Source organism: Neophocaena asiaeorientalis, unplaced genomic scaffold (genome assembly GCF_003031525.2).
Source record: "Neophocaena asiaeorientalis asiaeorientalis breed wild unplaced genomic scaffold, Neophocaena_asiaeorientalis_V1.1 scaffold223, whole genome shotgun sequence".
NCBI classification, from domain to species: domain Eukaryota; kingdom Metazoa; phylum Chordata; class Mammalia; order Artiodactyla; family Phocoenidae; genus Neophocaena; species Neophocaena asiaeorientalis.
This window is the reverse complement of record NW_020175045.1, coordinates 2,091,826-2,119,586: the sequence shown is the minus strand read 5'-3', so window position 1 is coordinate 2,119,586 and position 27,761 is coordinate 2,091,826. Positions and strand designations below refer to the sequence as shown.

The 27,761-nt window shown below is 43.4% G+C and overlaps 1 protein-coding gene across 8 annotated transcripts in view; it reads right to left on the bottom strand.

The window, feature by feature from the left end:
* Window positions 1-27,761, bottom strand: part of GNA12 (G protein subunit alpha 12) — a 109,884-nt gene that overhangs the window by 36,312 nt on the left and 45,811 nt on the right. For all 8 annotated transcript variants that reach the window (XR_003005718.1, XR_003005719.1, XR_003005716.1 and 5 more), the window contains exon 2: window positions 25,584-25,799. Coding sequence is in view for 1 of the 8 variants with exons in the window: in XM_024763464.1 (XP_024619232.1) it covers window positions 25,584-25,799 (216 nt within the window). In the remaining 7 variants the exon portion in view is untranslated. The remainder of the gene's footprint in view (window positions 1-25,583; window positions 25,800-27,761) is intronic.

Here is a 27,761-nt window from a genome sequence, read left to right as displayed (position 1 = left end):
CCACTTAGGGTATTGCCAGTGTTTTGCGATTGTGAACAACGATGACATGAATACTCTTTATGTAAGTTTCTCACACACATGAGAACAAGTATCTCCCGGTCTTTTTAGGAGTTAGAGTTATCTCGTGACTGGCTTATTCAAATTTTAATTTTTTATTCTTCATTTCATTTGTATTACAATCCCTTTCCTTGAAACCCTTAGGACTAGATAAATGTATTTTAGAATTCAGAAATTTCAGATTTTGTCTGTAATTAAAAAAAAAAAAAACTCCCTACAAACAAAAAAGTGCTAGGATGTCCTGTGGCTTCATAAGCGAATTCTACCAAACATACAAAGAAGAACTTATATTGATCCTTCTCAAACTCTTTCAAAAGACTGAAGAGGAGGGAACACTCCCAAAGACATTCTCTGAAGCCACCATCACCCCGGTATCACCCTGATACCAAAACCTGACAAAGACACTACCAAAAAAGAAAATTACAGGCCAATATCTTTGATGACTACAGATACAAAAATTCTCAACAAACATTAGCAAACAGAATCCAACAACACATAAAAAAGATCATACACCACAACCAAGTTGGAGTCATCCCAGGGTCACAAGGATGATTCAATCAATGTGACACACCACATCAACAAAAGAAAAGACAAAAATCACATGATCATCAATAGATGTAGAGAAGCATTTGATAAAACTCAACATCCATTATTGATAAAAACTCTTACCAAAGTGTGTATAGAGAGAACATATCTCAACATAATAAAAGCTATTTATGACAAACACACAGACAATATAATATTCAATGGTGAAAAGATGAAAGTCTTCCTGCTAAAATCTGGAACATGACAAGGATGCTCACTATCATCACTTCTATTCAACACAGTCCTGGAAGTCCTAGCCACAGCAATCAGACAAGAAAAAGAAATAAAAGGTATCCAAATTGGAAGGGAAGAGGTAAAACTGTCATTATATGCTGGTGACATGATACTATATATAGAAAACCCTAAAGACTCCACACAAAAGCTACTAGAACTGATAGGTGAATTCAGCAAGGTAGCAGAATACAAGATTAACATACAGAAATCGGTTGCATTTCTTTACACTAACAATGAAATATCAGAATGGGAATGCAAGGAAACAATCCCTTTTACAATCACATCAAAAAATAAAATGCTTAGGAATAAACCTGACCAAGGAGGTGACTTACATGCCGAGAACTACAAAACATTAATGGAGAAAAGACAGTCTCTTCGGCAAGTGGTGTTGGGAAAGTTGTACAGCTGCATGGAAATCAATAAAGTTAGAACACACCCTCACACCATACACAAAAATAAACTAAAAATGGCTTAAAGACTTAAATATAAGACATGACACCATAAAACTCCTAGAAGAGAACATAGGCAAAACATTCTCTGACATAAATCGTACAATGTTTTCTTAGGTCAGTCTCCCAAGGCAATAGAAATAAAAGCAAAAATAAACGGGATCTAATCAAACTTACAAGCTTTTGTACAGCAAAGGAAACCATAAACAAAATGACAACCTACAAGAAAATATTTGCAAATGAAGAGACCAACAAGGGCTTAATTTCCAAAATATACAAACAGCTCATACAACTCAATAACAACAACAACAAAAAACCCAATCAAAAAATGGGCAGAAGACTTGGACATTTCTCCAAAGAAGACATACAGATGGCCAACGGACACATGAAAAGATGCTCAACATCGCTAATTATTAGAGAAAAGCAAATCAAAACTACAACGAGGTACTACCTCACACTGGTCAGAATGGCCATCATTAAAAAGACTACAAATAACAAATGCTGGAGAGGGTGTGCAGAAAAGGGAACCCTTCTACACTGTTGGTGGGAATGTAAATTGGTGCAGCCACTATGGAAAACAATATAGAGGTTCTTCAGAAAACCAGAGTTGCCATATGATCCAGCAATCCCACTCCTAGGCACATATCTAGACAAAACTATAATTCGAAAAGATACATGCACCTCTATGTTCATAAAGCACTATTCATAACAGCCAAGAAATGGAAAAAACCTAAATGTCCAACAACAGATAAATGGATAAGGAAGATTCGGTACATATATACAATGGAATACTACTAAGCCATAAAAAAGAATGAAATGATGCCATGTGCAGCAACATGGATGGACCTAGACATTATCATACTAAAGTGAAGTCAGAAAGAGAAAGACAAATACCATATGATATCATTTATATGTCGAATCTGAAATATGACACAAATGAACTTATCTACGAAAAAGAAAACAGACATAGAGAACAGACTTGTGGTTGTCAAGGGGGAGGGGTGTGGGGGAAGGGTGGATTGGGAGTTTGGGATTAGCAGGTGCAAACTATTATACATAGAATGGATAAACAACAAGGTCCTACTGTATAGCACAGGGAACTATATTCAATATCCCATGATAAACCATAATGGATGATAACATGAAAAAGAATGTATATATATGCATAACTGAATCACTTTGCTGTACAGCAGAAATTAACACAACATTGTAAATCAACTATACTTCAATAAAATAAATTAAAAAAAAAGAAATTTCAGATTTTGGAAAGTAGTATGGCACATAGGCTACACATTACAAAGTATTATCAGTTGGGATTTAGGGTAGCACCCAGATTGCTTTGTTCTGGGAACTCTTTAAGAAAGGCAGTCTTTTCCTTCCCCTCCCCATCATCGAGTCACATCCCAGGTATTGGAGAACTGAGTACATGTTTAAAAAAAAAAGACAGTGACATTCAAAGAAGCTGCCTTTCAATGAGTTACTTTCATATGGCACCAGGAAAAGAATCCATTTAAAACCTGATCCAGTGAATTAAGAAAATTATTTTTTTAAAAAAGAGCATTACTGAGGTATAATTGACATACAAGGAACTACACATATTCAAAGTGTACAGTTTATTAACTTTTGACGTATGCATACACCTGGGGGATCATCACTACATTCAAGGTAATGAACATGAATCCATCACCCTCAAAAGTTCCCACATGTCCCTTCCTCTCTCCTGCAGTCCTTTTCTGTCTCCAGGCAACCACTGTCCTGCTTCTGTCACTACATGTATTCGTCTCCTGGTATCTGCGGGAATCGGTTCCAGGACATACCTTAAAGTTAGGTAGCATCACTCTTCCAAATCTGCTCTTCTCCTTCAATATTGTCTTGGCTATTCTGAGTCCCTGCCTCTCCATATAAACGTGAGAAGCAGTTTGTCGATATCTGTGAAATAATGTGCTGGGATTTGGATTGGGATTACACTGAATCTATAGATGTTGGGAAGAAGTGACATCTTGACAACATCAAGTCTTCCTATCCATGAAACATGGAATATCTCTCCATTTAGTTCTTTGATTTTGTTCATCAGAGTTTTGTAGTTTTCATCATGTAGACCTTGTACATATTTTGTTATTAGGTTTATGCCGAAGTACTTCATTTGGCTGGGGGGCACTAATGTCCATGATATTGTATTTTAAATTTAAAATTCCACTTGTTCATTATTGGTATATAGGAGAACAACTGAATTTTGGAAATTAACCTGGCATCCTGCAACCATGCTATCATTGTTTATTAGTTCCGTGAGTTCTCTGTCAATTCTTTTGGATTTTCTATATAGATGATCACGTTTTCTGCAAACAGTTTTATGTCCTCCTTCTCAATCTGTATACCTTTTACTTCCTTTTCTTGCCTTACTGCGTTAGCATGGATTTCCAATATGATGTAGAAAAGAAGTGGTGAGAGGGGCCATTGTTACCTTGTACATGATCTTAATGGGAAAGCTTTGAGTTTCTCACCAATAAGCATGACGTTATTAGCTGTAGGTTTTTTGTAGATCATCTTTACTGAGTTGAGAAAGTTTCCCACTATTCCTAGTTTGAGAGTTTTTATCCCGAATGGGTGCTGAATTTTGTCACATGAGTTTTCTGTATCTATTGATATAATCATGTGATTTTTCTTTTTTACTCTGTTGATGTGATGAATCACACTGACTTTTGAATGTGGAACCAGCCTTATGTACCTGATATAAAGCCCACCTGGTCATAGTGTATAATTCTTTTTATACATTTTTGAATTTGATTTGCTAACATTGTTGAGAATTTTGCATCATGTTCATGAGAGAGACTGTTCTCCAGTTCTCTTTTCTGGGAATGTCTTTGTCTGATTTTGGTATTAGGGTAGTACTAGCTTCATAGAATGAGTTAGGAACTATTCCCTCTGCTTCTGTCCTCTGAAAGAGACTGCAGAGAATTGGTATAACTTCTTCTTTAAATATTTGGTAGAATTCACCAGTGGACCCACCTGGGCCTGGTGCTTTTGGTTTAGGAAGGTAATTAATTATTGATTCAATTTCTTTTATAGATAAAGGCCTATTCAGAGCATCTACTTCTTCTTGTGTGAGTTTTGGCTGATTGTGACTTCCAAGGAATTGGTTCACTTCATTAGGTTATCAAATTTATGGGCACAGAGTTGTTCATAATATTTCTTTAATATCGTTTCAATTACCACGGGATCTGTAATGATGTCCTCTCTGATTTCTGGTATCAGTAACTTATATGTTTTCTTTTTTTCTTAGATGGCTTGATTAGAGGATGATCGATTTTATTGATCTTTTCAAAAAACAGCTTTTCGTTTTGTTGATTTTCTCTACTGATTTCCTGTTTGCGATTTTATCTATTTAATTCTTTGTTTTAAATCTTTCTTCTGTTCACTTTGGACTTAATTTGCTGTTCGTTTTCTAATTTTCTAAGGTGAAAACTTAGATAATTGATTTTAGATACTTTTCTACTATAAGCATTCAATGCTACAAATTCCCCTCTAAGCACTGCTTTTGCTGCACCCCACAAATTTTGATAAGTCTTGTTTTCATTTTTACTTAGTTCAAAATATTTAAAAATTTCTCCTGAGATTTCTTCTTTTATCCACGTGTTATTTAGAAGTGTGTTGTTTATTTATTTAAAATTTATTTATTTATTTTTGGCTCTGTTGGGTCTTCATTGCTGTGCGCAGGCTTTCTCTAGTTGCAGTGAACGGCAGCTACTCTTTTTTGCGGTGCGTGGGCTTCTCATTGCAGTGGCTTCTCTCGTCGTGGAGCATGGGCTCTAGGTGCCTGGGCTTCAGTAGTTATGGCATGCAGGCTCAGTAGTTGTGGCTTGCGGGCTCTAGAGCGCAGGCTCAGTACTCGTGGTGCATGGGCTTAGTTGCTCCACGGCACCTGGGATCTTTCCGGACCAGGGACTGAATCTGTGTCCCCTGCATTGGCAGGCAGATTCTTAACCACTGTGCCATCACAGAAGTTCCAGAAGTGTGTTGTTTAATCTCCAGTATTTTGGGATTATTGATATAGCTGGATTAACAGCTGTCATATTTGTTACTGTTTTCTACTTGTCATCTTCGTTGTTCCTGTTTTTGTCTCCCCTCTTTCTGTCTTTTGTATACAACTGCTTAATAGTTCAGCGGTGTTAAATATATCCATAATGTTGCGCAAGCATTGCCACTATTCTCCACAGCTCTTTTAATCTTGTAAAGCAGAAACTCTGTAACCATTAAAAAATAACTTCTCATTCTCCCCTGCTCCTAGCCCCTGGCAATCACCATTTTACTTTCTGTGCCTATGATTTTGAATATTCTAAGTATTTCATATGACTGGTCATATAGTGTTTCTCTTTTAGTAGACTGGCTTACTTTACTTAGCAGAAGATCCTCAAGATTCATGCACTGCAGTACATGACAGGACTTCCTTTCCGAGGCTGAATAATATTCCATTGTATGTATATACAACACACTTTGCTTATCCATTTATCCACTGATGGATACCTGGGTTGCTTTCATGCTTTAGCTATTGTGAATAATGCAGCTATGAACATGGGTGTACAAATATCTCAAGACCCTGCTTTCAATTCCTTTAAGTATACCCAGAAGTAGAATTGCTGGATCATACAGTAATCTTATTTTTAAGTTTTTAATGAGTTGTCATTCTGTTTCCCACAGTGGCCACACCTTTTTATAATCCCACAACAGTGTACAAGGGTTCCAATTTCTCTACATCTTCACCAACACTTATTTTTTAAAACACTGTAGCCATCCTAATGGGTATGAGGTGGAAGATTTGTATTTCTCTAATAATCAGTGATGTTGAGCATCTTTTCATATCATCACTGGCCATTTGCATATATTCTTTGGCAGTGTCTGTTCAAGTCCTTTGTCCATTTTTGAGTCAGAGAGTTTATTTTTTTGTCGAGTTTGGAGAATTCTCTATATGGTCTGGATATTAATCTCTTATAACATAAATGATTTGCAAATGTTTCCTCCCATTCTGTGGGTTGTCTTTTTACTCTGCTGATAGTCTCCTTTAATGCACAAAATCTTATAATTTTCTTGTAGAATCCAATTTGTCTATTTTTCATTTTGTTGCCTGTGCCTTTGGCGTCATATTCACAAAATGATCACCAAATCCCGTGTCATGAAGTTTTGCCCCATGTTTTCTTCTGTGAGTTTTATAGTGTTCAGTCTTATATTTAGGTCTATAATCCATTTTGAGTTCATTTTCGTATATGGTATTAGGCGAGGGTCCAGCTTCATTCATGTGAAGTTCCAGTTTTTTCCAGCACCAGCACCTTTTGTTGAAAAGACTGTCCTTTCCCCATAGAATGGTCTTGGCACCCTTGTCAAAAAATCATTTGAACATATATGCAAGGGATTATTTCTGGGTTCTCTATAGTATTCCGTTGGTCAAAATGTCTGTCTCTATGCAAATACCATACTATTTTGATTACTATAGCTTTGTAGAAAGGTTTGAAACCAGGAAATTTTTGAATAGGTAATACAACACAGCACAAAATTAAAAGTTAAAAAAAAAAAGGGAGGGTGGGAAGTGGGACATTGGAGAAGTAAGTCTGTCTCCCAGCTACCCAGCTCTCCTCTATATAGGCAACCACGGCAACTAGTTTCTTGGGTTTTAAGGTTTTATTTTAATAGGCTCGATCGAGTTGTCCATTTTCTGGAGTTTCTACACTGCTTTTTCTGTATTTTAAAACCTTGTTTGGGGCTAAATATCACCATATACATTGACTGGAATGAGATAGAGCCATCCTGAACAGTCTTGGGAGATTGAGATTTAAGTAAGAAGTTCTGGAAGATAAAGAACAGGTAAAGAATAACAGAGAGGAAGAAAAAAATATCTGAAATTAGAGCCTTGATTCGCAATCCCTCTGTCTTAGTCACCAGAGCTCAGGAGGACCACTCTGCCCAGTGTCTCAAACAGAACCGTGGCCAAAGTTCTTTGCCAGCTCTGTTAATACATGAGGACCACTGAAGGATGCTGAAGGTATCATCTGGACAGCAGCCTTGTAACTTTCCTCTACCTGGTGCCTGTGCTTTCAGAGCACTTCTGCAGACACTGTCTTGGCAGGCAGCACACCCGTGAGACAGTGAGAAGAAGGAAATGAGGGCTCTGAGGAGTGTGAGTGATTAAAGTTAGTGTCAGAGAAGGACAGGCCAGGACGCCTGGCTTCCACGCTGTGGCTGGCTCCTGTTCATCTGCTGCCCTCTTCCCTCTCTCAGCCACCCCCAATCCTTCCCCAAGACAACACCTGGGGCCGCGGTGGCGGGCCGCCAGTCTTTTTCTGGCTAGAGCAGACTTCTGCAATTCTGCAGCTGCCACGACACCAGCAAAGAGGAGGAACGCATCCCCGTGGACAAAAGCCGGGTGGAGAAAGGTATCCTGGAAGAGAAGCTGAAGGATAAAACATTTGAAATGTGAGAATTGTGAAAGAGAGAGTGAAAAGGAGAGAGATGCAAGAACAGGCAGCCGATGATCAGCAAGTTGACAGCAGAGCCTGGATGAAGCAGAAGAGGGGACCTGGGGGCTGCACTGGTCACCGCAGAAGTCACTGCCCCGTTGGCTCAGCGGAGCAAGGAGTGACGCCCGGACTCCAGGGACAGTCACATTTGGTCTGAAACATGAACTGTGTTGGTGAGACAGGCAGGCTTGTCCCATTATACTGCTTGAGAAATACAAACTCAGAAAAAAGCTCTGAAGGATTTGCTAAAATGCCCCAGAATGTTGCAGAATGTCCAGTGCAACAGACCACAGCCAAAAGGCATTCCTTTTATATCAAACATCGCTTAAGGGGGGAGATCAAAGCCTTATTAAAACAAGTTCCAACCAGAACCGCTTATTCCAATGTCGTGTGTCCATGTCACCAAAGCATCTCATTCCCACCATTAGTTTGGTCTTTAAGAACTTTACAATGAAACACTGTCATGGAAGGAGCAGTGCCAGACTGTGAATAAAAATTAACTTGTGTTTCAAGGAATAAAACCCATTTACTGCCCAGAGATTCCTGTAATGAGTTTTGTTAACATTATACTAGACTTGAAATGGCAGAGGAAGAAGCCAAAAAGCAGAGCTCCCTTGTCCTGTGGCTCATCAGGGCTGAATGTGCCTCAGAGCTACCTTACTATTTCTACATCAGCATTCTAAACCGGGCAAACTCAAACCCTGGTCCCTACTTTTCTCTCACTGCATTCTGATTTTCTCAAAGCTCATGGGGCTGGGGACTCTTTTAAAATAAAAAACTTAATGCAATCTAATTCTCTGGGTTTAAAACTCTTGGCAGGAAATGAGGGAAATCCCATTTTAATTATAATGCATTCTTATTCCAGCATATGAAAATGATGACATAGATCTGGAAATGTAGCTGAACACGTAATAAAACTTGTCTCCTTACAGAAATAAACACAGAGGACTGGAGTGAGCGGAGGGAAAAAGAGGCTGGTTAATTAACTGCCTTTGGGAAAGGTAGTGAGGAAGAGGGAGCAAGGGAAGGGACATGGCTGTGAACTGACTGTCCCCCCGACCCCAAATTCTTGTGTTGAAGCCCTAAACCCCAAAGCGATAGTATTGGGAGGTGGGGCCTTCGGGAGTAACTGGGTTTAGATGAAGTCACAAGGTGGAGTCCCCACGATGGAATTAGTGTCCTTGTAAGAAGAGGAAGAGAGACCAGAGCTCTCTCTCTCCGAGGGCACAAAGAAGAGGCCACGTGAGCAGAGAAGGCAGCCGTTTGCAAGCCAGGAGCAGGACCCTCACCAAGAACCAAATCTGCTGGCACCTTGGTCTTGGACTCCCAGCCTCCAGGACTGTGGGAAATAAATGTTTGTTGTTTACACCGCCAAGCCTGCTGTATTTTGTTATGGTAGCCCGAGCAGGCTCAGACAGACACCATGGGGCAAATACTACTGCTGTGGAATCCGCCCACTCAGATATGAAAGGCTCCTAAATAATAACTCTGAGGTACTTCTAAACCTTGAAACTACTTACAAGCAGAGAATATTAATAAAAACTTTTGAGGGGTTCCTGGTGATCCTAGCGAAGATGCCTTCCAAGTTCAGAAGATGAGGAACGCTTCCCATCTTCTCACCTCCGTACTGAGTGGCAAGCCACAGCTGCAGTCACATCCACAGGGAATCCATTCCTTGGAGGAAATGCTCACACACACAGACTAAGCCGCAGCACCTTAACCTGAACTTTCCCAAGACTCACTGGGATACACCTGCTCAACTGTTAACACTGGTCTGCTAGAAAGGTTTAGTGACAAGAGACATAAAAAAGAAAAATGCATATTTTACCAAAATTTAGAAAAAAGAAAAAAGGTCTAACCAGTTAATAAATCAACTGTTTCAGTTGGCTTAAATGAGAAATTCTCAGAAAAGCTTTTTTAAGGGCAGCCAGAATAGAGCAACCCTTGATTTTTCTAGGTGCTTCTTTCACAAGTTAACTAAGTGTTTCAAAGTCTGATTACTACTTATGGATTTTATCGACCATCAACACCCTCCTCCCTCCCAGCTTCCTTTGAGAATTCCATCTTTCAATAGAACCCCATCCAAGTTAAGGTCTGATTTCCTCCACCACACCCTGACCGATGATTCCCGCTCGCATGGATTTCTCCACCCTCTGTGTGAGGCAGGTTGCCTCTGCAGGCGTCTGGACCCTGGCTCTGGGTGAGGGGAAGGGGTGAGGTGCTCCTTCTGCAGCCCATGGCCGCAGGGAGCACAGGAGAAACTCCGCATATGTGACCTGGATAATTAAACAAACACTGCACCCCAGGCATGGTGCCCGGTGCTACCACACTTCTCAGAGTCGACCTAACAGGAAGGCACTGCTGCCCTCTTCGATTGTGGAGCTGAAGCTCCAAAAATATGGAGTAAAAGTGGTGCGTGAGGCCGGGGCTCTTCCCATTCCTCCAGCTCACTGAGCACTTGCTGAGGTTGACTAAATTTGTTGAAATCTGGTAAAAGGAGTTGGGAAGGAGGTTGACGCTACCATCCTTCGAAACTTTCAGATTAATAGTACGTTATAGCTAACCAGAATTATTTAAACCCTAAGATTTCTTTCAGAAACAATGCATAAGATTTATAAAATTGTTTTCTGCAGACATTAATTTTTCTAATTCATTTAAAAATGTTTCCATGGCCTTTTCTGATTACAAAAATAATACATATTTCTACCTCAATTAAAATTTTTAGGTAATTTTAAGAATATATATTTTTGTAATTTTAAACATATATAAAATAAAAAAGGAAGATAACAGCTGAGATGGTTCAGTGGATATGTTTTCTCCAGCTTTAGATTTTCTATGCATTTATATATATATATATATACACACACACACACACATGCACACACACACACTTTTTTTTCACTTTCTAAACAGAGACAGGACTCTCCTGTATATATAACTGATTTTTAATCTGCTTTTCCCACTTGATTTTTCAGGGACTTCTTTCTATGCCAACACACAGTTTCTTCTAGGTTTTCTAACAGCTGTATAGCATTCTGTCGCGTGGTCAGTATCCTAATTTAGGCAGCCAACCCCTACTGGACAGTACTTAGATTATTTCCTTTTTGTTTCTGCTTTTGTAAGCAATACAATCAACACTATTCACAAATAATTTCTGCGTATTCATCTAATTATATTTTCCCTTTCAAATCCTTATTCTTATAAATTATGGCATCATATAAGAAAAGTGCATAAAGGAAAAATGCACAATTGAACTGACAAAACAGCGACCCCCCGGGGCCGGGAGTGGACCATGACCTGCACCCCAGAAATGCCCTCATGATATGCTCTCTGACTCCTATGCTGATGCTGGTGATACTATTTCTTAACCTGTCACTTCTCCTTGTAGTTTTATCCCATTAGCATGTGTTCCTCAGCACGGTGGCTGCACTTTTAAGGTAATCATGCTGTGTGTATGTACGTTTCGTGGCATGAAAGTGCACGCGCGCAATGGGTATTCTTCCGTGTCTGCCTTCTTTAGCTCAACGTCACACGTCTGGTGAGGGGAGCTGTCCTTTGCCCACGCTCTCTGCAGTACTCAGGAATAAAAATCAGTGTATTTACCATCTTACTCTTGAGGGACATTTGGATTGTTTCCAACTATGAATAATGCTGCTATGAACGCTTGCATACCTGCCTTTATGTGTTCCTAGGAGTGGGACTATTCAGCAACAAGGAATACATATCTTACGCTTTAGTGAGCAATACCAATCTGCTTTCTAAATTGGGGGCCCCAGTCTACACCCCCCACCCCAGCACCAGGATGTATTCAATATGAGAGTTCCTGTTACTCCACATCCTTGCCAACTCTTGGAACTGTCAAATGTCTTAGTTTCTGAAATCTGGTGAGCGTATAATATCATTTCCTCTTCTCAGAAATGCCTTTCAAGCCTTGAATCCATTTTTCTATTGAATTGCCTATTTCTGGCAGGTTTGTGGAGGTTCTTTAAACATTCTGGACACGTTTCCTTTGCAGGTTATAAATGGTGAACATGTTCTCTGGATGAACAGAAGTTCTTAATTTGATGGTAGTCAAAGTATTAATCTTTTCTTTCTGCATTTGCAGTTTTAATGACTTCGACTCTTCCCCACCCCCAAGATCATGAAGATTCTTCTATATCACCTCCTAAAAGATATACCGTTTTGCTTTTCATATTTAGGTCTCTAAGCCATTTGAAATTGGGTGTGTGTATAGGGATCCATCTTCATTGTTCTCTATGTGGTTCCACCAATTTGCTTACCTTATTCTGTTCCAATACCTCCACTATACTGGTTATTAAATTGTTTTAAAAAAAAATCTCAGTACCTATTACAGAAGGGGATAGCAAACTTTTTCTGTAAAGATCCAGATGGTAAATGTTTTAGGTTATGGTGACCACATACTGTCATCCTTACTGCATATTCTTCTTCTTCAAATGTAAAAAAAAAATTTTTTTTTTTAAACTAAGGGTTCAAACAAAAATAAGCCAAAGGAAAGTTCACCTTCAGGCAGTAGTTTGCTGATCTCCATGAAGAGCAAGTCCCGCCCACTTTATTCTTCTTCCAAAGTGGTGTGACATCATTCATCCTCAGGGGAATGCAAACCAAAACCACAATGAGAAAAAGAAAACAAAGCTGAAGGACTCACGCTTCCGGATTTCAAAACTTACTACAAAACTACGGTAATCAAAATAGTGTGTTACTGGCATAAGGACAGATACATAGACCAATGTGGAATAGAACTGAGAATCCAGAAATGAACCCAGACATGTATGACCAATTGATTTTCGTCAAGGGTGCCAAGACCACTTGATGGGAAAAGAACAGATGTTCGACAAATGGTGCTGGAACAGCGGATGTCCACGTGCAAGAGAAGGAGACTGGACCCCTACCTCATTCCATATACAAACATTCACCCAGAATGGACAGACAACCACAATGTAGTCGAACAACCTAAATATAAGAAGGAAACACAGGGGTAAACCTTCCTGATCTTGGATCTGACACCAAAAGCATGACCAACAAAAGAAAAAATACCAGGCAAATTAGTCTCCATTCTTTCTTATGTTTCAAACCCTCCACCTGGAATCGCTTTCCTCTTGCTTCCTGTGTAGCCCCTATGATTCCTTTAGGAGGATTTGCTGATGATCAACTTTGTCTGAAGATGTCCCTTTTGTGCCCTCAATTTTACAGAATTCTAGATTGGGAGTTACATTCTCTCACAGGCATGACCTCAAAGTATCGTTTATCTTTCTGGCTTCTGTTGCAGCTTTGTGGAAGAAAGCTGTCATATCGTCACTCACTGAGAGTTCATCTCTACCTCTTTCTGTAGCTACTTTTAAGATGTTCCTCTGTCTTTGGTTTTCCGCAGTTTCGTTATGATTTATCTAGTTATAGCCTTTTTAAATTACTCATCTTGCTTGGGATTCACTGGGATTCTTGACCCTGTGATCTGATACACTCTGTCAGCCGCCACCTGTTCCAGTACTGCCCCTGCCCGGTCTTCTTTCTGTAAGTCCTGCTTAAAGGTATATTAGACCTTCTCACTTCATCCTTGATACCTCTCAACCTATCTTTCATCTTTTCCCTGTTTTTGTCTCTCTGTTCTACATTCTTGATACTTTCTTCCAATATTTCTTCTACTTTATTAATATTCTCTTTTACGGGGTACAAACTACTGAGTTTTTACTTTTGGTTTTTGTATTTTTCAATTCTAGAAGTTCTGGTTTGTTCTTTCAAAATATGTTACAGCACTTTTAGTAAGTTTCCAGTTTTTGCTGAAGATATTTTCTAACTTTTATTTCTTTATACACATATAAAGTTATATATGTAGAAAGAATAGTTGTTTATACACATACTTTATACGTACAGCTTTACATGGGTATAAAGTATAGTTGTTTTAAAGTCTGTGTCTGATACGTCTAATACCTGAAGACTGTGGGTCCATTTCTGCTGTCTGTTCTTTCCTCTGATTCTAGGCATTGTGCCCTGTCTCCTTTTGACTTTGGCTATCTCTGTGATGCCCTCTGTCCTCAAAAACATCATTTGTGGGGAATCTCCAAGGTTTAGGACTCGAGTGTCTTTTCCAGAGAGGGTTTCCATTTGCTACTTGGGCACACTACCTGTCTGGTGTCACTTTAACCTAAATTCAGAGCACTGGGGTTCTTGGACTGCTCTTGTAACTCCGGGTGGCAAGTACCCTGAGGAGCCAGTCTACAGGTGGGTCTTCTTTTGCCTCCTCCCTCCTCCCTGCCCTGGCTCAGCAGCCAAGGAAAGCTCTCGTCTCTCTCTGTTTTGTGGGTTTCCTTATGACTCATCCTCACCCTCTGAGGTCCCAGCTCCTTTTGTGGGTGTCCTTATGGCTCATCCTCACCCTCTGAGGTCCCGGCTTGTTATGGAAGAGTCTCCTACCAATTCCTCAACTTTGATGATCTTAAGTTTCTACCTGTTTCTGAGCCCCTGAAAAGTCTGTCAAACATCATAGCTCAGGTTCATGGTTTAGATCATCAGCTCTCTCAGGAAATAACCACTGCTCGGGGTCTGCTTATCTCTCGAGGTTCAACTCTCTCTTAGGGTTCGGCCTGGTCATACTTTGTAATCTTGTCAGCGCTTAGCTGCTTTCATAAAGTTATTTTTAACATTTTATCTAGCATTTTAAATTACTTTCAGCAGAAGTCTCTAGATAACTAGTCCACTGTAATTAGAAGCCGGAAATCTTGTAATTATGGCTTTAGGATAAATTCCTTGGAAGTTGAACTACCTCCAGAGGATATAGCACTTTGTGTTTTGACATAAACTGAGAAACTGAATCACATTATACTCCCGCCACCTATGTGTATGCAGGACCTATTTCCTATGACCCCAATCAGCCCAGGACATTATTAATCACCACCAATCTAACCGACAAAGATGATCTCATTACTGCTTTAATCTGCATTTCCATAGTTAGTAGCAAGGCTGGTAATCCTGCTTCTTCTTTCACTCAGTCTTCTTTTATACACTTACAAGAGCTCTCTCATGCAGGCTGCAGCTGTTTTATAATCTCTCTTAACATATAGAAAGCACCTTTGTTTTACGTTGTGGATTTTTTTCTAATTTGTCATCTGTCTTTTAACTTCCTTTATGCTGACTTTTCCCATACAACAGTTAAAAATGTTTACTTAGTCAAATCCATTATTCTTTTTCTTTGGGGTTTCTGGCCTTGTTATCATGCAACATATTCCATTATTGATTCTACTATATATCACATTTCCACCCTGGGCCATTAAGTCACTGGCTTACAAACCCTCCAGAGGTAAAGGTTTACAGCAACATTTTTCACAAAGATCTATGTTAAAATGCATAACACTTCATTTTTTTTTTTTTTTTTTTAAGGAATAGCTTTTTTGAGGTCTGTAAGTATATAATACTCTTCGTGATTAATGAAATGGAGGGGAAAGGCCAGCATCACAAGCAGGAACACATAAGTTTCTCACCAGCACATGATCCAAGAATAGCAAATACCTCCGCTTCCTGCTTCTGTGTCCTCAGGCAAGAGCCACCCCAGAGGCAAACTAAGAGTGCTGCCCTCTGCAGAGCTGGGTCCAAGGCCTCAACATGCCTCCAGCGAGAGCTAGACAAGGTTCCTGTGCCCTCATCTTGGCTGGGCCATTCATCAGCTTTGCCACTTCAGGCACATTTCTTCAACTCCCAGGCCGCAAACTGTCTCAGTATCAAATAGGATTTGGTTAGAGGGTTTCTCAAGTCCCTCTGACCTTAACAGTAAGTTTTAGGAAGACTGAGATTTTCCCCTATGGACCACATTAGCAAAGTTAATTTAGTTTGAAAGGTTAAAAACTCACACACACATACACCGTATCAAACCCAAACTAAGAAAGTAATTGCCGATAATTCCATTTTCTGTAGAAATTATTCACTAACTTCTGACATTTCTGATGTCAGAAAAAAATGATGCATTCTTCAAATATACGTATGTATGTGTATATCTAGCTGTATGTGTGCATATATGTGTGCATGTCTGTGTATCTGACTATAATTAGATAAAAAACTGTGGCACCTCCACACCATGGAATATGGCTCAGAAAAGATATTCCATCGATACTACAACAACCTGGGTGTATCTATCTCAACGGCATTATGAGTGACAAGCGTCAGCCTCGAAAAGTCACATTCTATCTGATTCCATTTGCACAATACTCCCCAAATGATAGAATGTTAGAGATGGGGAACAAATAAGTGGTTGCTGGGGTGAGGGATGGGGGAGGGAGGAGGGCAGGGGGACTATAAAGGGTCAGCAGGAGGGCTGCAGGAGGGTGGTCACACCAATCCCACACACGCACAGGGTACCGGTGGCCGGTTCATGGTTTTCATATCAGACTGTAGTCACGTAAGATGTAACCTGACCATTAGGGGAAATTGGGTGAAGGACGTGAGGGACCTCTTTAATCTATCTTTTAGACTTCCCATGAATCTATAATTATTTCAAAATAAAAAGTTAAAAACAAAATGTGTTAGAAAAAATGAGCACTTAGTGGTGCTTATTCCCAACAGAAAAAAAGAAGCAAAGGGTATCAATAGCAACGCACAAAAGAATAAGTATAAATGGCTAATAAACACACGAAAAGAACTAAAAGTCATGGGAATTTTCACTTATCAGGCTGGTAAAAATTTAAGAAGAAGAATAAAACTAGTATGACTGAGGGATTGGAGGAAAATCCTCTCATACACCATTCAAGAAGGTACAGCTGGTAGGAGTGTAAACTGGTACTATTTGCTGGCTTCAGTTTTCACTAACTAAACCCTAACCAAATACTACCTGGAGACCTCAGAACACAACTCATCGCCACCCAGCACACACTGGGACTGACACCACCTGGGGGAGGTGTGGGGTCTCTAAGCTGCTTTAACTTTGCCTTCCTCAGCTCAAGATCTTTCCTCTTGGCATTCCTGACGGTAAGACCTGAGGAAACGAGGGGCCATTGATCTTCGCAGAAAGACTGGGTCATACAGTCTGAAATGTGTGTCCTGGCGGAGAGCACGGTGCCAGACACGTTTGGATGGGCACGGGTGTGGCTGCACGTGCTTTGTGCTCTGGGTGCTGGTCCGGACATGTGGAGCAGCCTGGGAGCCATCGCAAAGAAGAGAAATGGACTCTCCACCAGTGTCCGAAATTTGAAAGATAAAATACCGGGCTCAGTATCGACCATCAGGCCTGATGCCGAAAGAATCCCTAAGCTGGACGGGCAGTGACACTAGGTAACCTACACACTCCTCTCCGGGTGTCAGATACTCAGACCCAACCACTCCTCATCGCCCCCGGCACCATCACACTCAGTTCAGCCACCGTCACCTGCCACCTAGATTATGGCAAAAGCCTCCAAAGGGCCTCCCTGTTTCTTTTATCCATTCAGCTGCCAAAGTGATCCGAGTAAAACGTAAATCAAACCGTATCACTCCTCTGCCCAAAGCCGAAGTCCTTCCAGTGGCCCCTCACAAGGCCTCCATGAGCCCCTCTGCTCTGAAGACCCCTCCCCCCATTTGCTTGCTCTGCGACACAACACTTGCCCCCACCCCAGGGCCTTTGCACTTGTTACTCTTCTGGGCTAGAACACACTTCCCTCCTCCCCCAGGGTCTGCCTTCCCGTCTCCTTCAGAGAGTTCTCAAACGCTACTCAGGGAAGCTCCATCAGTTAGGGCAACGAGCCAAAACATGGAGGCTTCAACAAACGTGGGCTGGGGTGCCTCGGCCACATGGTGTGTGTTGCTTCCTCTTAGGTTTGTGCTGCCTGCCCACTGCCCACGTTCTCGACACTGGACGGCTTGTGGGAAGGAGGAGAGAGGCCGGGACGGACTGTGCGGTCATTTTCAGGGCCAGTCTCAGACCCTGGTTCCACGGCTGCACCCAACCAGGGAGAGTAGGACATGCAGCCTGGCCTTGTGGCCACATTCCCAGCTCGGCTACCACGATGGAAGGGAAAACAAAAGTTGGGGAGGCCCAAGAATCGCTACGGAAACTCCCCGTGACCACCCTGTTTCTCCATCGAGGCTCCTCTCCACACTCTCTACCCAGGTCCCTGCTTCACTTTCTCTAATCACACAACACGTATGCTCGTGCATGCGTGCACACACACGTCTATTACTAATTTATTTACTGTCGCTCTCCTCTTGTCAGAAAGTCAGCTCCACACGGGCCGGGATTTTTTGTTTGTTTGTTCGCTACTATTTCCCAGGATTTATAAGAGTGCCTGACACGGGGTGGCTGCTCCACAAATATTTGCTGAATTAATGAATTCCATGAAATTTAAAAAGACACACAAGACCGTAAGCACAGTTGCGAGATTTCAGTTAGCCCGAATGTAACGCTGCGAGAATAGCACGCCCGGCCCTGCCTTCCCTGGGGCCCACACAAAGTACCAGCAGCCCCCCATCACCGCCCCCCTCCCCCGTCATCTCAGAGGCAAAAGGTCCAAAAAGGGCTCTGGCAGAGGCTGCAGGACCAAGTTCCAGCCGGCGGGGGCGAGGGCAGGGGCGGGGGCGAGGCGGGCACGCTGGACCGCACCTGCATGAAGCCGCCCTAAAAGGCAGAGCGTGGACTCTCCTTCCGCCCCCTCCGCCCCCTCCTGTCTGGCTGGGACGCAGGCTGGTGGCCAAGTCTGAGGACAGGCGCCACGGAGTAGGACACGGGGAAGGGTCTGGACAGAGACCTACCCGGCTACCCCTTCTTTCATGTGACAGGGAAAAGGAAGAGTCACTGCTGTTTGGGGTTTCCCATCACATGAAACCCAGCTTCACGGTAAAACTACAGACACCCAGGAATCTTGCCACCTGCCACAAACAGCAGGGGACCACTGGCGTTTCGAAGTAGAAAGACTCTTGGAAATGTTCCAGACTGTGCCACAGGAAAATCTGGGGCTGAAGGCACCGTCCCTATCACACTTTCTGGGGTTCCCTTGTCTCCCTCTGATCTAAACCGTGGATTACGGTATTTAAAAAAATCAAGAGATAGGATATCTTAATAGCAGAGAAAAGAGGAAGAAGCAAAAGGATTACAACGAACAAGGTGTGGACCTGGGAAACACTCAAGACTGGCAGAGAGACCTCTAGACTCTCACAGCACTGCTACCCCCAAATAGCCCTCGGGTGTCACCTGTCACTCGCCAAACACGCTGCTACTTCAGGACTTATTCCTAGTCAACCAGCTACCATGACACTGTTCCTCAAGTTGCTGAAAGTAACCACCAAGCCATTACAGAGTAGATTCCTTTCCTAGAAGGACAGGGGACTGGGCACAGAAAATGCCCCAAATTGCCTGTTCACTATATGTCACTTTGTTTCGTGTGGACTCAAAGAAAAGTTACAAAAAGTTACTGTGGCTGCAAATCACCCCATCTTCCATTCAGCCCCGCCCTCTAGCGCCTCAGAAACTTCCTTACTAAGAAAGCTCAGGGAAAGAATTTTGAAACCCAATTAAAATACTACTATCAAAAGCACAGGCAAGTTTCCAAAGGAACATTAACCTGGGGTGTCAGGCCTTTCTGGAAAGTGACTGGTTCATTCTTTTTTTTTTCTAAAAAGGTGTAAGCACCACACAGCACAACCTGATGTTTGTTTCACGAATGCAAAGGAGAGTTCTGGGCACGACTTTATCCCAGAGCTTCACCAAAGAAGCATTCCAAGCCTGAGAACCTGTAAACCATGGTTCTCCAGCCCTTAAAAAGCACATCCATTGGGTGAGGGGTGGGCAAAGACCACAGGCCACGCTGACAATGGGGACCATGCCTCCGTGAGCTGATGCAATAAACCCGGAGTAATTCCGAAGCCCCAGACATTACAAAAATTGAGCCCAACACGTGGATTTTATGTCAGGAACCAGGCGGGTAATTCCGGTGATTCTTCTTGTAGTTAGCACGTTACTCACTTCGCCACAGGGTAATTTTCCTCTTAAAACCTCACACCCAATTGGTTCTAACGCAGCAGCACACACACACACAACCGTGATGGATCTCTCCTCTACGTCTAAAATTCAGCCTTAGAGTGAGCCTTTTCTAGCAATTTAGCCATCTCTGGTAGTGTTACAAAGACTCAATTCTTCTGAACACTACAGAAAAAAGAAACCTCTGTAATTAGCAGAATCACTTGACTTCCAGAAATCAAGAAACACTGCGCCATCAACATAAACTCCCTCCTCTGAACTGAGTCTCCAGCTCCATCTTCCAAAGCCAAGAGGATGAAGACATTTTCAAGAAAGCACAAGGCCCTGCCACTTTGAAGTAGGAACCGGAAGGAAGTAAAAAACGATTCGCAATACAGTGGACTTTTTTTAATATCCAAGTGTGAAGCGAAAAGCATCCGAGGAGAGAACAAACTGTACCCTCCATGCGTGCTGAACTTTCATCTGTGGAAAGTCCCCCAAACTTCTGGACAAGCAAATGCCAGGCTCATAATCGGACAAGAGGAAGTTAGGTGAGGACTCGAGCAGAGGTACCAAACAACCCTGTAACTGTCCAATCCTCTAAGAAAAGACACACGGAACCCACAGGAACAGTAAGCTGTTAAATGCAGCTGCTGGGCTGCAATTTCAAGAGTACAGCTGTGAAAAGCAAAAACTGGTTCCGTTTATCCCGGCAGCTCTGTACCTACTGATTTTCCCTGCTCACATGGCATGTTTGGAGGGCGCGACGATGATGAAGAGGATGATTAACTAGATAACAAGCAAAGAGTTCTGCAAAGAACCAGGAGCAGTAAATCCTAAGACTAAGGCCTAAGGCTAAGGGATCCCCTCCTGCCCAGGTCCAAGTTCACAGTCCCTTAACCGGACTCCTACAGGAGCCCCCCACGGCCTTCGCCTCCAGTCTGCCCCCCTTCAGCCCATCGTACGTGCTACTGACAGAGGTTTCTGGAAGCACTGGCAATCGGGTCCGCTCCTCTCTCTTTACACCCCTCACTGGCCTCTCTGCTTACAGGTGACTCCCAGCTGCTCGGTGTGGCCCGCGTGGTCAACCCCCCACCCCCGCTGTGCTGCCTGCAGACCACGTGCCCGCGGCAGGAGGGGGAGGGGTGGAGACTCACCCAGGCCTCGGCAGCCCTGGACAGCATCTCCCTGCACGGGACCCCTCTGCTCCGGGAGGTGGCAGGCACTGCCGAGGCCTTGCTCAGGGGCAGCCAGGCCAGAACTGACCCGGCAGAGGAGGGGCAGAGGCACGAAAAGCGCGGAGAAGCAGCGCAAACCACACGTAAAGCTCCCGCCTCACCCCCAGCCCCGCACTTAGCCAACCGAGTCCCTTATCATTAAGGCAGTTTGAGTGGGAGAGCTGTTCCCTGCACACCAAAGCCTGCCGACCGGCCGGGGCGGCCTCTCCTGGGGCAGCACCGCTGCTCGGGCTGCGCGGAGCTCTGCAGCTCCCTGGCGAGGCTCCCCCTGCCACCTCACTCCCAATCGTGCCCACGGTTCGTTCCTACCTAATCTTGAGAGGATCTCCTCCAAAAACATCTCCCCACTCCTCCTGCCAGGTGGGATTGCCTACCTTTTCAAACCTTTATGCCTGATGTAGCTGGATATTCCTGTTATACTTCTCGGCACACTTTATTCCAGCTGTTTGCTTGGACATCTGTCTTACCAGCTCTGTGAGGACACCGCACTCGACCTCGGCAGAGTGCCCAGCACACAGAAAAGGCTCACGGGAAGAGCACCCACCACACCGCCCGGCAAGGAGGACCATGATGTACAAGTTCCCAGTCACTATCAGTGCAGGACTTACACACACACAAAAGAGCAGCGGCCCACCTGCGGCACCATTCCAGAACTAGACCCCAGGTTAAAAGGTGTATGTAACAGAAAGCAGATCACGGAAATACTATCCACGTGCTATATCATAAGCACGTTAGTTAATGATAATTTGCCAGATGTGTTTAACAAGTTCGAAATTCTCTTACTGGAGAAAGGGCATGTAAGTAGACGATATTTATGTGACTTATACTTAGGACAAAAACTTCTCTTTTAGTGTGCTTGTCTTCCTCAAATGTGTTTTAAAAGATAAGGTCTAACATAGCAAGGTTATCTTCCTTTCTTTTTTATGACGTCAGAGAAGTGCTATTGAATCCTGTGTCTAAACGGCAGTTGACATCAGTGAATATGCAGGATCAGGTGACTTGTGATAAGGGCAAGGTTTCTCCTTTTCGGGACAGGGAGAGACCCCTCTGAGGAGGAAAGGCCCTCACAAGGCAGTCACCAAACACTGCCTTTCTTCTTCCCCTTTTTGTTTCTGCCTCTGCCTGGAACGGCAAGGAAAACCGAGGGAGCAGAGGAAACAGGTGGTGTCTAACGCCTGGCTGACAGCAGGTCTCATGGCGGCTGGGTCTCCACTGAGAGACTGTCAAAGGCTCTAAGAGTTCCGTCGCCTGGGGAGGGAAGATAGGTAACAAAACTAGTTGCTGAAATATCACCCTGGCAAGGTTTCTGACACTAAGCAAAGGATCTGAAGAGAAAACTGACCACACCGTGTTAAGACGCTTAGGTTGCAACTGTCTATCTTGACATAAAGACTATTAAGGGCCTACTGTCCATGGAGTTAACAAGATGTTCTATAATTTTTTTAAATAAAAATATAGAAAAGTACGAAACATCAGAATAACAGACACTCACACACCTACCCTCCAATAAACAAAATCAGCAGCTCCATATCTGCTTTCGGTCATCGCAGTTCAAAAGCACACAACATGTGAACACTTGTCAGGTAACCACACCCTCACAAAGTCGGGCTGTTTGAAGCGTAAGATCAAAACGATGGGATGACGGACCCACCTGGAGCCAACCTCCCCCTAATCACTCGCCAGCTTCAGGTCCAGAGCAAAGGCTCTCTGGAGACAGGCTCATTTTTGGTCTTACTCCCTGCCATGTCCCCAGCATACTGCACAGTGCCTCGCACACAGTAGGTGCCCCATAAATGCTTAACTAGTAAGTGACTGAAGAAAGAAATAAGCAGACTGGCCTTTTAGGCCCGAGTTCCTCATAGTGATTGCTAAGAAGACAGGGCCCTGGGGATTTCTCTGGTGGTCCAGTGGTTAAGACTCTGTGATTCCACTGTACGGGGCACGGGTTCAATGCCTGGTCAGGGAACAAAGATTCCTGCATGCCACGGTTGAAAAAAAAAAAAAAAAAGATAGGGCCTTGGGAAGCCATGACCTTTGGGCTTATTTCCCCGTGTGTAGCGAGCCAAGGGCTCCGTGTACCAGCCAGGAGGGCCCTTCTTGCTCCACAACGCTGCGCCCCACCGAGGACGGCGAACGCACAAGTCTCACAAAACCATCCCACCACGCTGTTAAACACTACTTGCAAATATTCAGCTCAGGATGTTTATATTTCCTTCTTCGGTAAATTCTCAACTGATAACAGCAATTTCCATCCAAGCTCTGAAGACACTAGAATCTTCTTCCCCAGACCATGTGAGTCTATTGGGGCGGAGGGGGAAGGGGAGACTTAAACCACGATTTCACACTTAGATATTGTGCATTCCCTCCCTGTTTCTGACATTCCTGCCCTTTAGAAGATTAAAATTTCCTTTCTGTGGCAACTCTGTCTTCTAGTTCATCTGACTCTTTCACTTTAATTTTTAAACTTAACTTGAGAATGAATGTGAAAATGAAAGAGTTATAAAATGTCATCCTTCAGATCCACCGATGGACAGTAAAATTAGTGGGCAAAAGCTTGCAGAGAAACATGATATTTGCATAGTTGCAAAGTATCTCCCCCAAATATTTATGTTACAGAGACGGTAGTAACTTTCTAGTGGAGAAACCTGGCAAACACCCTGTTAACCGAGTAATCAAGGCTCACATCACCAGGAACTGGACATATCGAGAGCATGTACCCGACAGGATGCTCTAAGCAGACACATCACTTCAGTGGTTTCCTTGCCAAAAAACGCATCATCTCATTCTAATGATGAGAAAACACCAGACAAACCCAAATAGGGACATTCTACAAAATGACTGACTGGTGCTCTTCCAATGTGTCAAGGTCATGAAAACCCAGGAGAGACCGAGGGGCTGTCACTGACAGGCAGGCTCAGGAGAAACAAGGACTAAATGCAGGGTGGTGTCCGGAGCCCGATCCTGCCTTATAAGAAGGGCTTTTAGAGGAAAAGTGGTTAAACCTGAATGAGGTCTACGGGTTAATTAACAGTACCGTACCAACGTCAGTTTCCCGCTGTTGACGAGTGTGCTACGATTGTGTAAGACGTGAGCATCAGGGGAGATCAGGTGAAGAGTACATGGAAGCTGAACTGAGAGTATTACCAGGCAGACTGTGCAGAACCCCACAAATAAATGAGAAAAATACACATAACTCACTAGTAAAAAACTGGCAAAAGACATGAATAGGCATTTCCCAGAAGAGGAAACACATACAGCCAAAAAGTCTGGGAAACGTCAATTAAACCCTAAGGAGATACTATAAAAATAGAGCATACCTTGGCTCCTTCAGCTAAAAGGAGATTCTTAAAAAGTTTTGAAGTCTGATAACACCAAAGACTGGCAAGGATGAGAGCAACAGGAGCTCTGCGCTGCTGGCAGAAACACAACTGGTATAGTCACTTTGGAAAATAACGTGACATATCTTGTCTATCTGGAGGCATATATGCCCTACAACTGGCCAATTCCCCTCCTTGGTAGATGTCCTGGAGACCCCCGAACACGTGCACCTGGGGGCGCACGGGAGAGAGCGCAGCGGATTTGTCTGCAATAGCAAAACATGGAAAACGATTCCCAAGTATACGCACGAGAGAACGGATGCACGCGAGTACGTCCACACAATAGGGTAGCGGACAGCAGCGAACATGAAAGGACCACAGCCACATGCACTGCGTGAATAAACTTCAAAATACTGGGTGAAAACGGCAAGTCACGGCAGAATACATACAGGATGAAACCATTTATGTGAAGTTTGAAAACAGGGAAAACTCAAGACTTTTTAAAAAATAAATACATAGTGTGGCAACACCATAAAGAAAGGCAAGGGACCGGTGACTTAAAACTTGGGAACCTGCTTCTCAGGGGCAAAGGGACGTGAAGGTCAGTGTGATTTCTGGACGCCCCCCAGGGGGTATTTATGTCAGCCGGGCACATCTATCCTAGTTATAGGAGACACGTGATACTCATCTTTACACGCAGGTAATGCTGAAGGACACTTAGGAAAAAACCAGAACGCAAATAGGCTAGACACCCCGAATTTTCTGTTTAAAGACTCACATCCTAAATGAAGCTAAGTGACAAAGACGACGAGGCTGTGTGAAACTTTCAGACCTTAAAATAAAAGGAAAGAATCCTAAGGGGACAACTTGGAAGGGTTCAGGTTAGCTTCCCAGGCATAGACCTGAAAACATTCGTGATTTGCCAGGCAGGACCCATACTTCACAGCTGCAAAGTTCTCTTAAGGACACATTCATTTCCTACTATGAACAAGATCTAGAAAATGTGAGTTCCTTGAGTTACACTAATCTTGACTATTTTAAGAATCCTTCATATTCCTTGGACAGAAACATTTATCTAGCCTGAGTTAATTAATTTTGTTCCTCTCAAACCATTTAGATAGCTTAATTAGCCTCTGTTATGTGTTTCTGTTCTTAAATATCAGGGTTTAGAGCAATTTACAGCTTGCCTGTACTTTTACAGTTTTTAAAGGAAATTCTACCAAAGGTCAAGAACACAGTCATGTAGTCCAGACAGAGGGCTCACTCACCAGCTGAAACTCGCTCCTCCGGCTGAAAGCTTCCCTGATGCCAGAATCCCTCCAGAGCGCGCTCAGAGCAGGTACGTACAGCTGAAAGGTGGCAGGCTCCACGGGCAGCCCTGCTTTGTTCTCAAAGGCCATGAGGAACATCCCGTGCTTCTCATTTTCGGAATACTGCCAAGGAATACCAAGCTTGTCTCGTGCATCAACCAGAACCCTTGAGCCCTAGGAAAGAAAAGAAATCAAAGGATTTCATTGTGCTGCAAAGGCGAAATCACAACAGAGAACCTCGATGTGGGCATTGATCGTCATACAGCAGGAAACTCACAAGCTGCAACCAGGACTTGTCTCTTGGTTTGTTTTGTCCTGGCATGAATGTCTTGCTCCCAGGAATGTAACTGTATTAAGACAGATGGACACACAGATCACATCACAGGCCTGCCCTTTGCTGTCACTCATTTGAAAAGGTCCCGGAAGGCAGAAAATTGAATGAGGAAGAAGCGGCAACAAACTCAGCAAAGTGACATTGGCAAATGAAGCGTGAACCACGTCAGTGAAAGAGACAGTGTTTTAAGACAACTACAACTGTAGTACTACAGCTGTCATCATCACTGAAGTCTGGCAGCTCCTCAACACCAGAGGATACACTGCTCATCCCAACTTAAAAGGAGTGGGGAACGTAAACACACAGGCAGTCACGAGACGGGAACAGACCGAAATGGACATAAGTCAAGAGGCCCGCCCACTGAAAACAGGAGCTGGGGGATCACGTTCTAGATTTGCGATGATGAGAAACTATTTTTCATTGATTTGCTTATTTCCTCACTGTTAAAAATAAAGTTAGGATTTTCTGCCTTTTCCTTACCTCACTGACAGGGTCAAGGGGACAGAGAAACAGCCTGAACTAAAACAGTATTAGGGAAAGTGGCCAAATTGTGGAAAATACTCTCGTGGTGAAAACCGCCTCCCTGGGCAGGAAGGAAGTAGGTCTATTCCATCTTTCTCAGGTGAGTACTTCAAAGTTAGCAACACAGCATCTAAGGAAGTCTCTACGTTCTCCTGACTGGAGACTCCCTGGCAGCATCAGTACTGGATGAGCCAGAGCAAAAGGGTCCCTCCCTACCTGGAAAGGCCTTGGCTGGCTCCGAGTGGCTGGGGGACCTGGGACGATGGACAGCAGTACCCTGGCCCCCAGCACAGGGACGGCAGGACAACAGCCCTTTTGGAGTATAAGTCACATAACATACAATCGCCCACCGACAGTGTGCAGCTCGATGGTTTACCCCAAACCAGGGCAAAGGAGACGAGTCCGTGCTGCCTGCCTCTGCTGTAGCACCTGCCTTGAACCACCAAGGTGAGTGGTAATGGTGACCAGAAACTAGCTACAGTCTCCCCTCCAGACCCAGGGACCTGGACTGCCTGGTTAGAGATGTTCCTGTGAGCTCCCTCCTCAGGGTCCATATGCCCATCTGCCACTGGTGGCCATGGCCTGTCCTTCTGATCCACAAACTTGTTTAATGCTTCCCTGGGGCGAAGCCCTGAGATAGGCACTGTGGGAAAAGAAAATGCTTATGAAGCAATGTCCGAGCGCTAGACGCTCAGAATCTGGCTAGGGAGACAGATATGTGGATTAAAAAAATTAACACCCATTGGGCTTCCCTGGGCGCAGTGGTTAAGAGTCCGCCTGCAGAAGCAGGGGACACGGTTTTGTGCCCCGGTCCGGGAAGATCCCACATGCCACGGAGCGGCTGGGCCCGTGAGCCATGGCCGTTGAGCCTGCGCGTCCGGAGCCTGTGCTCCGCAACGGGAGAGGCCACAGCAGTGAGAGGCCCGCGTACCGCAAAAAATAAATAAATAAATAAATAAATAAATAAATCAACACCCACTTATAATAAAAACTCCCAGGAAACTAGGAATAGAGAACTTCTTTAACTTCATAAAGAACATGGGCAAAAACTCTCAGCTAACATCAGAATCAATGGTGAAAGACTGAATGCTTCCCTCTAAGAATGAGAACAAGACAAGGATGCCCACTTTTATCACTGCTATTCAGCATGGTTCTAGCCAGTGTGGTAAGGTGAAGGAAAGAAATATAAGGTACATGGATTAGAGAGAAAAAAAATAAAACTAAGCCTAATTACAGATGAAATGATGGTCTATGTAGAAAATCCAAAGGAATATACCAAA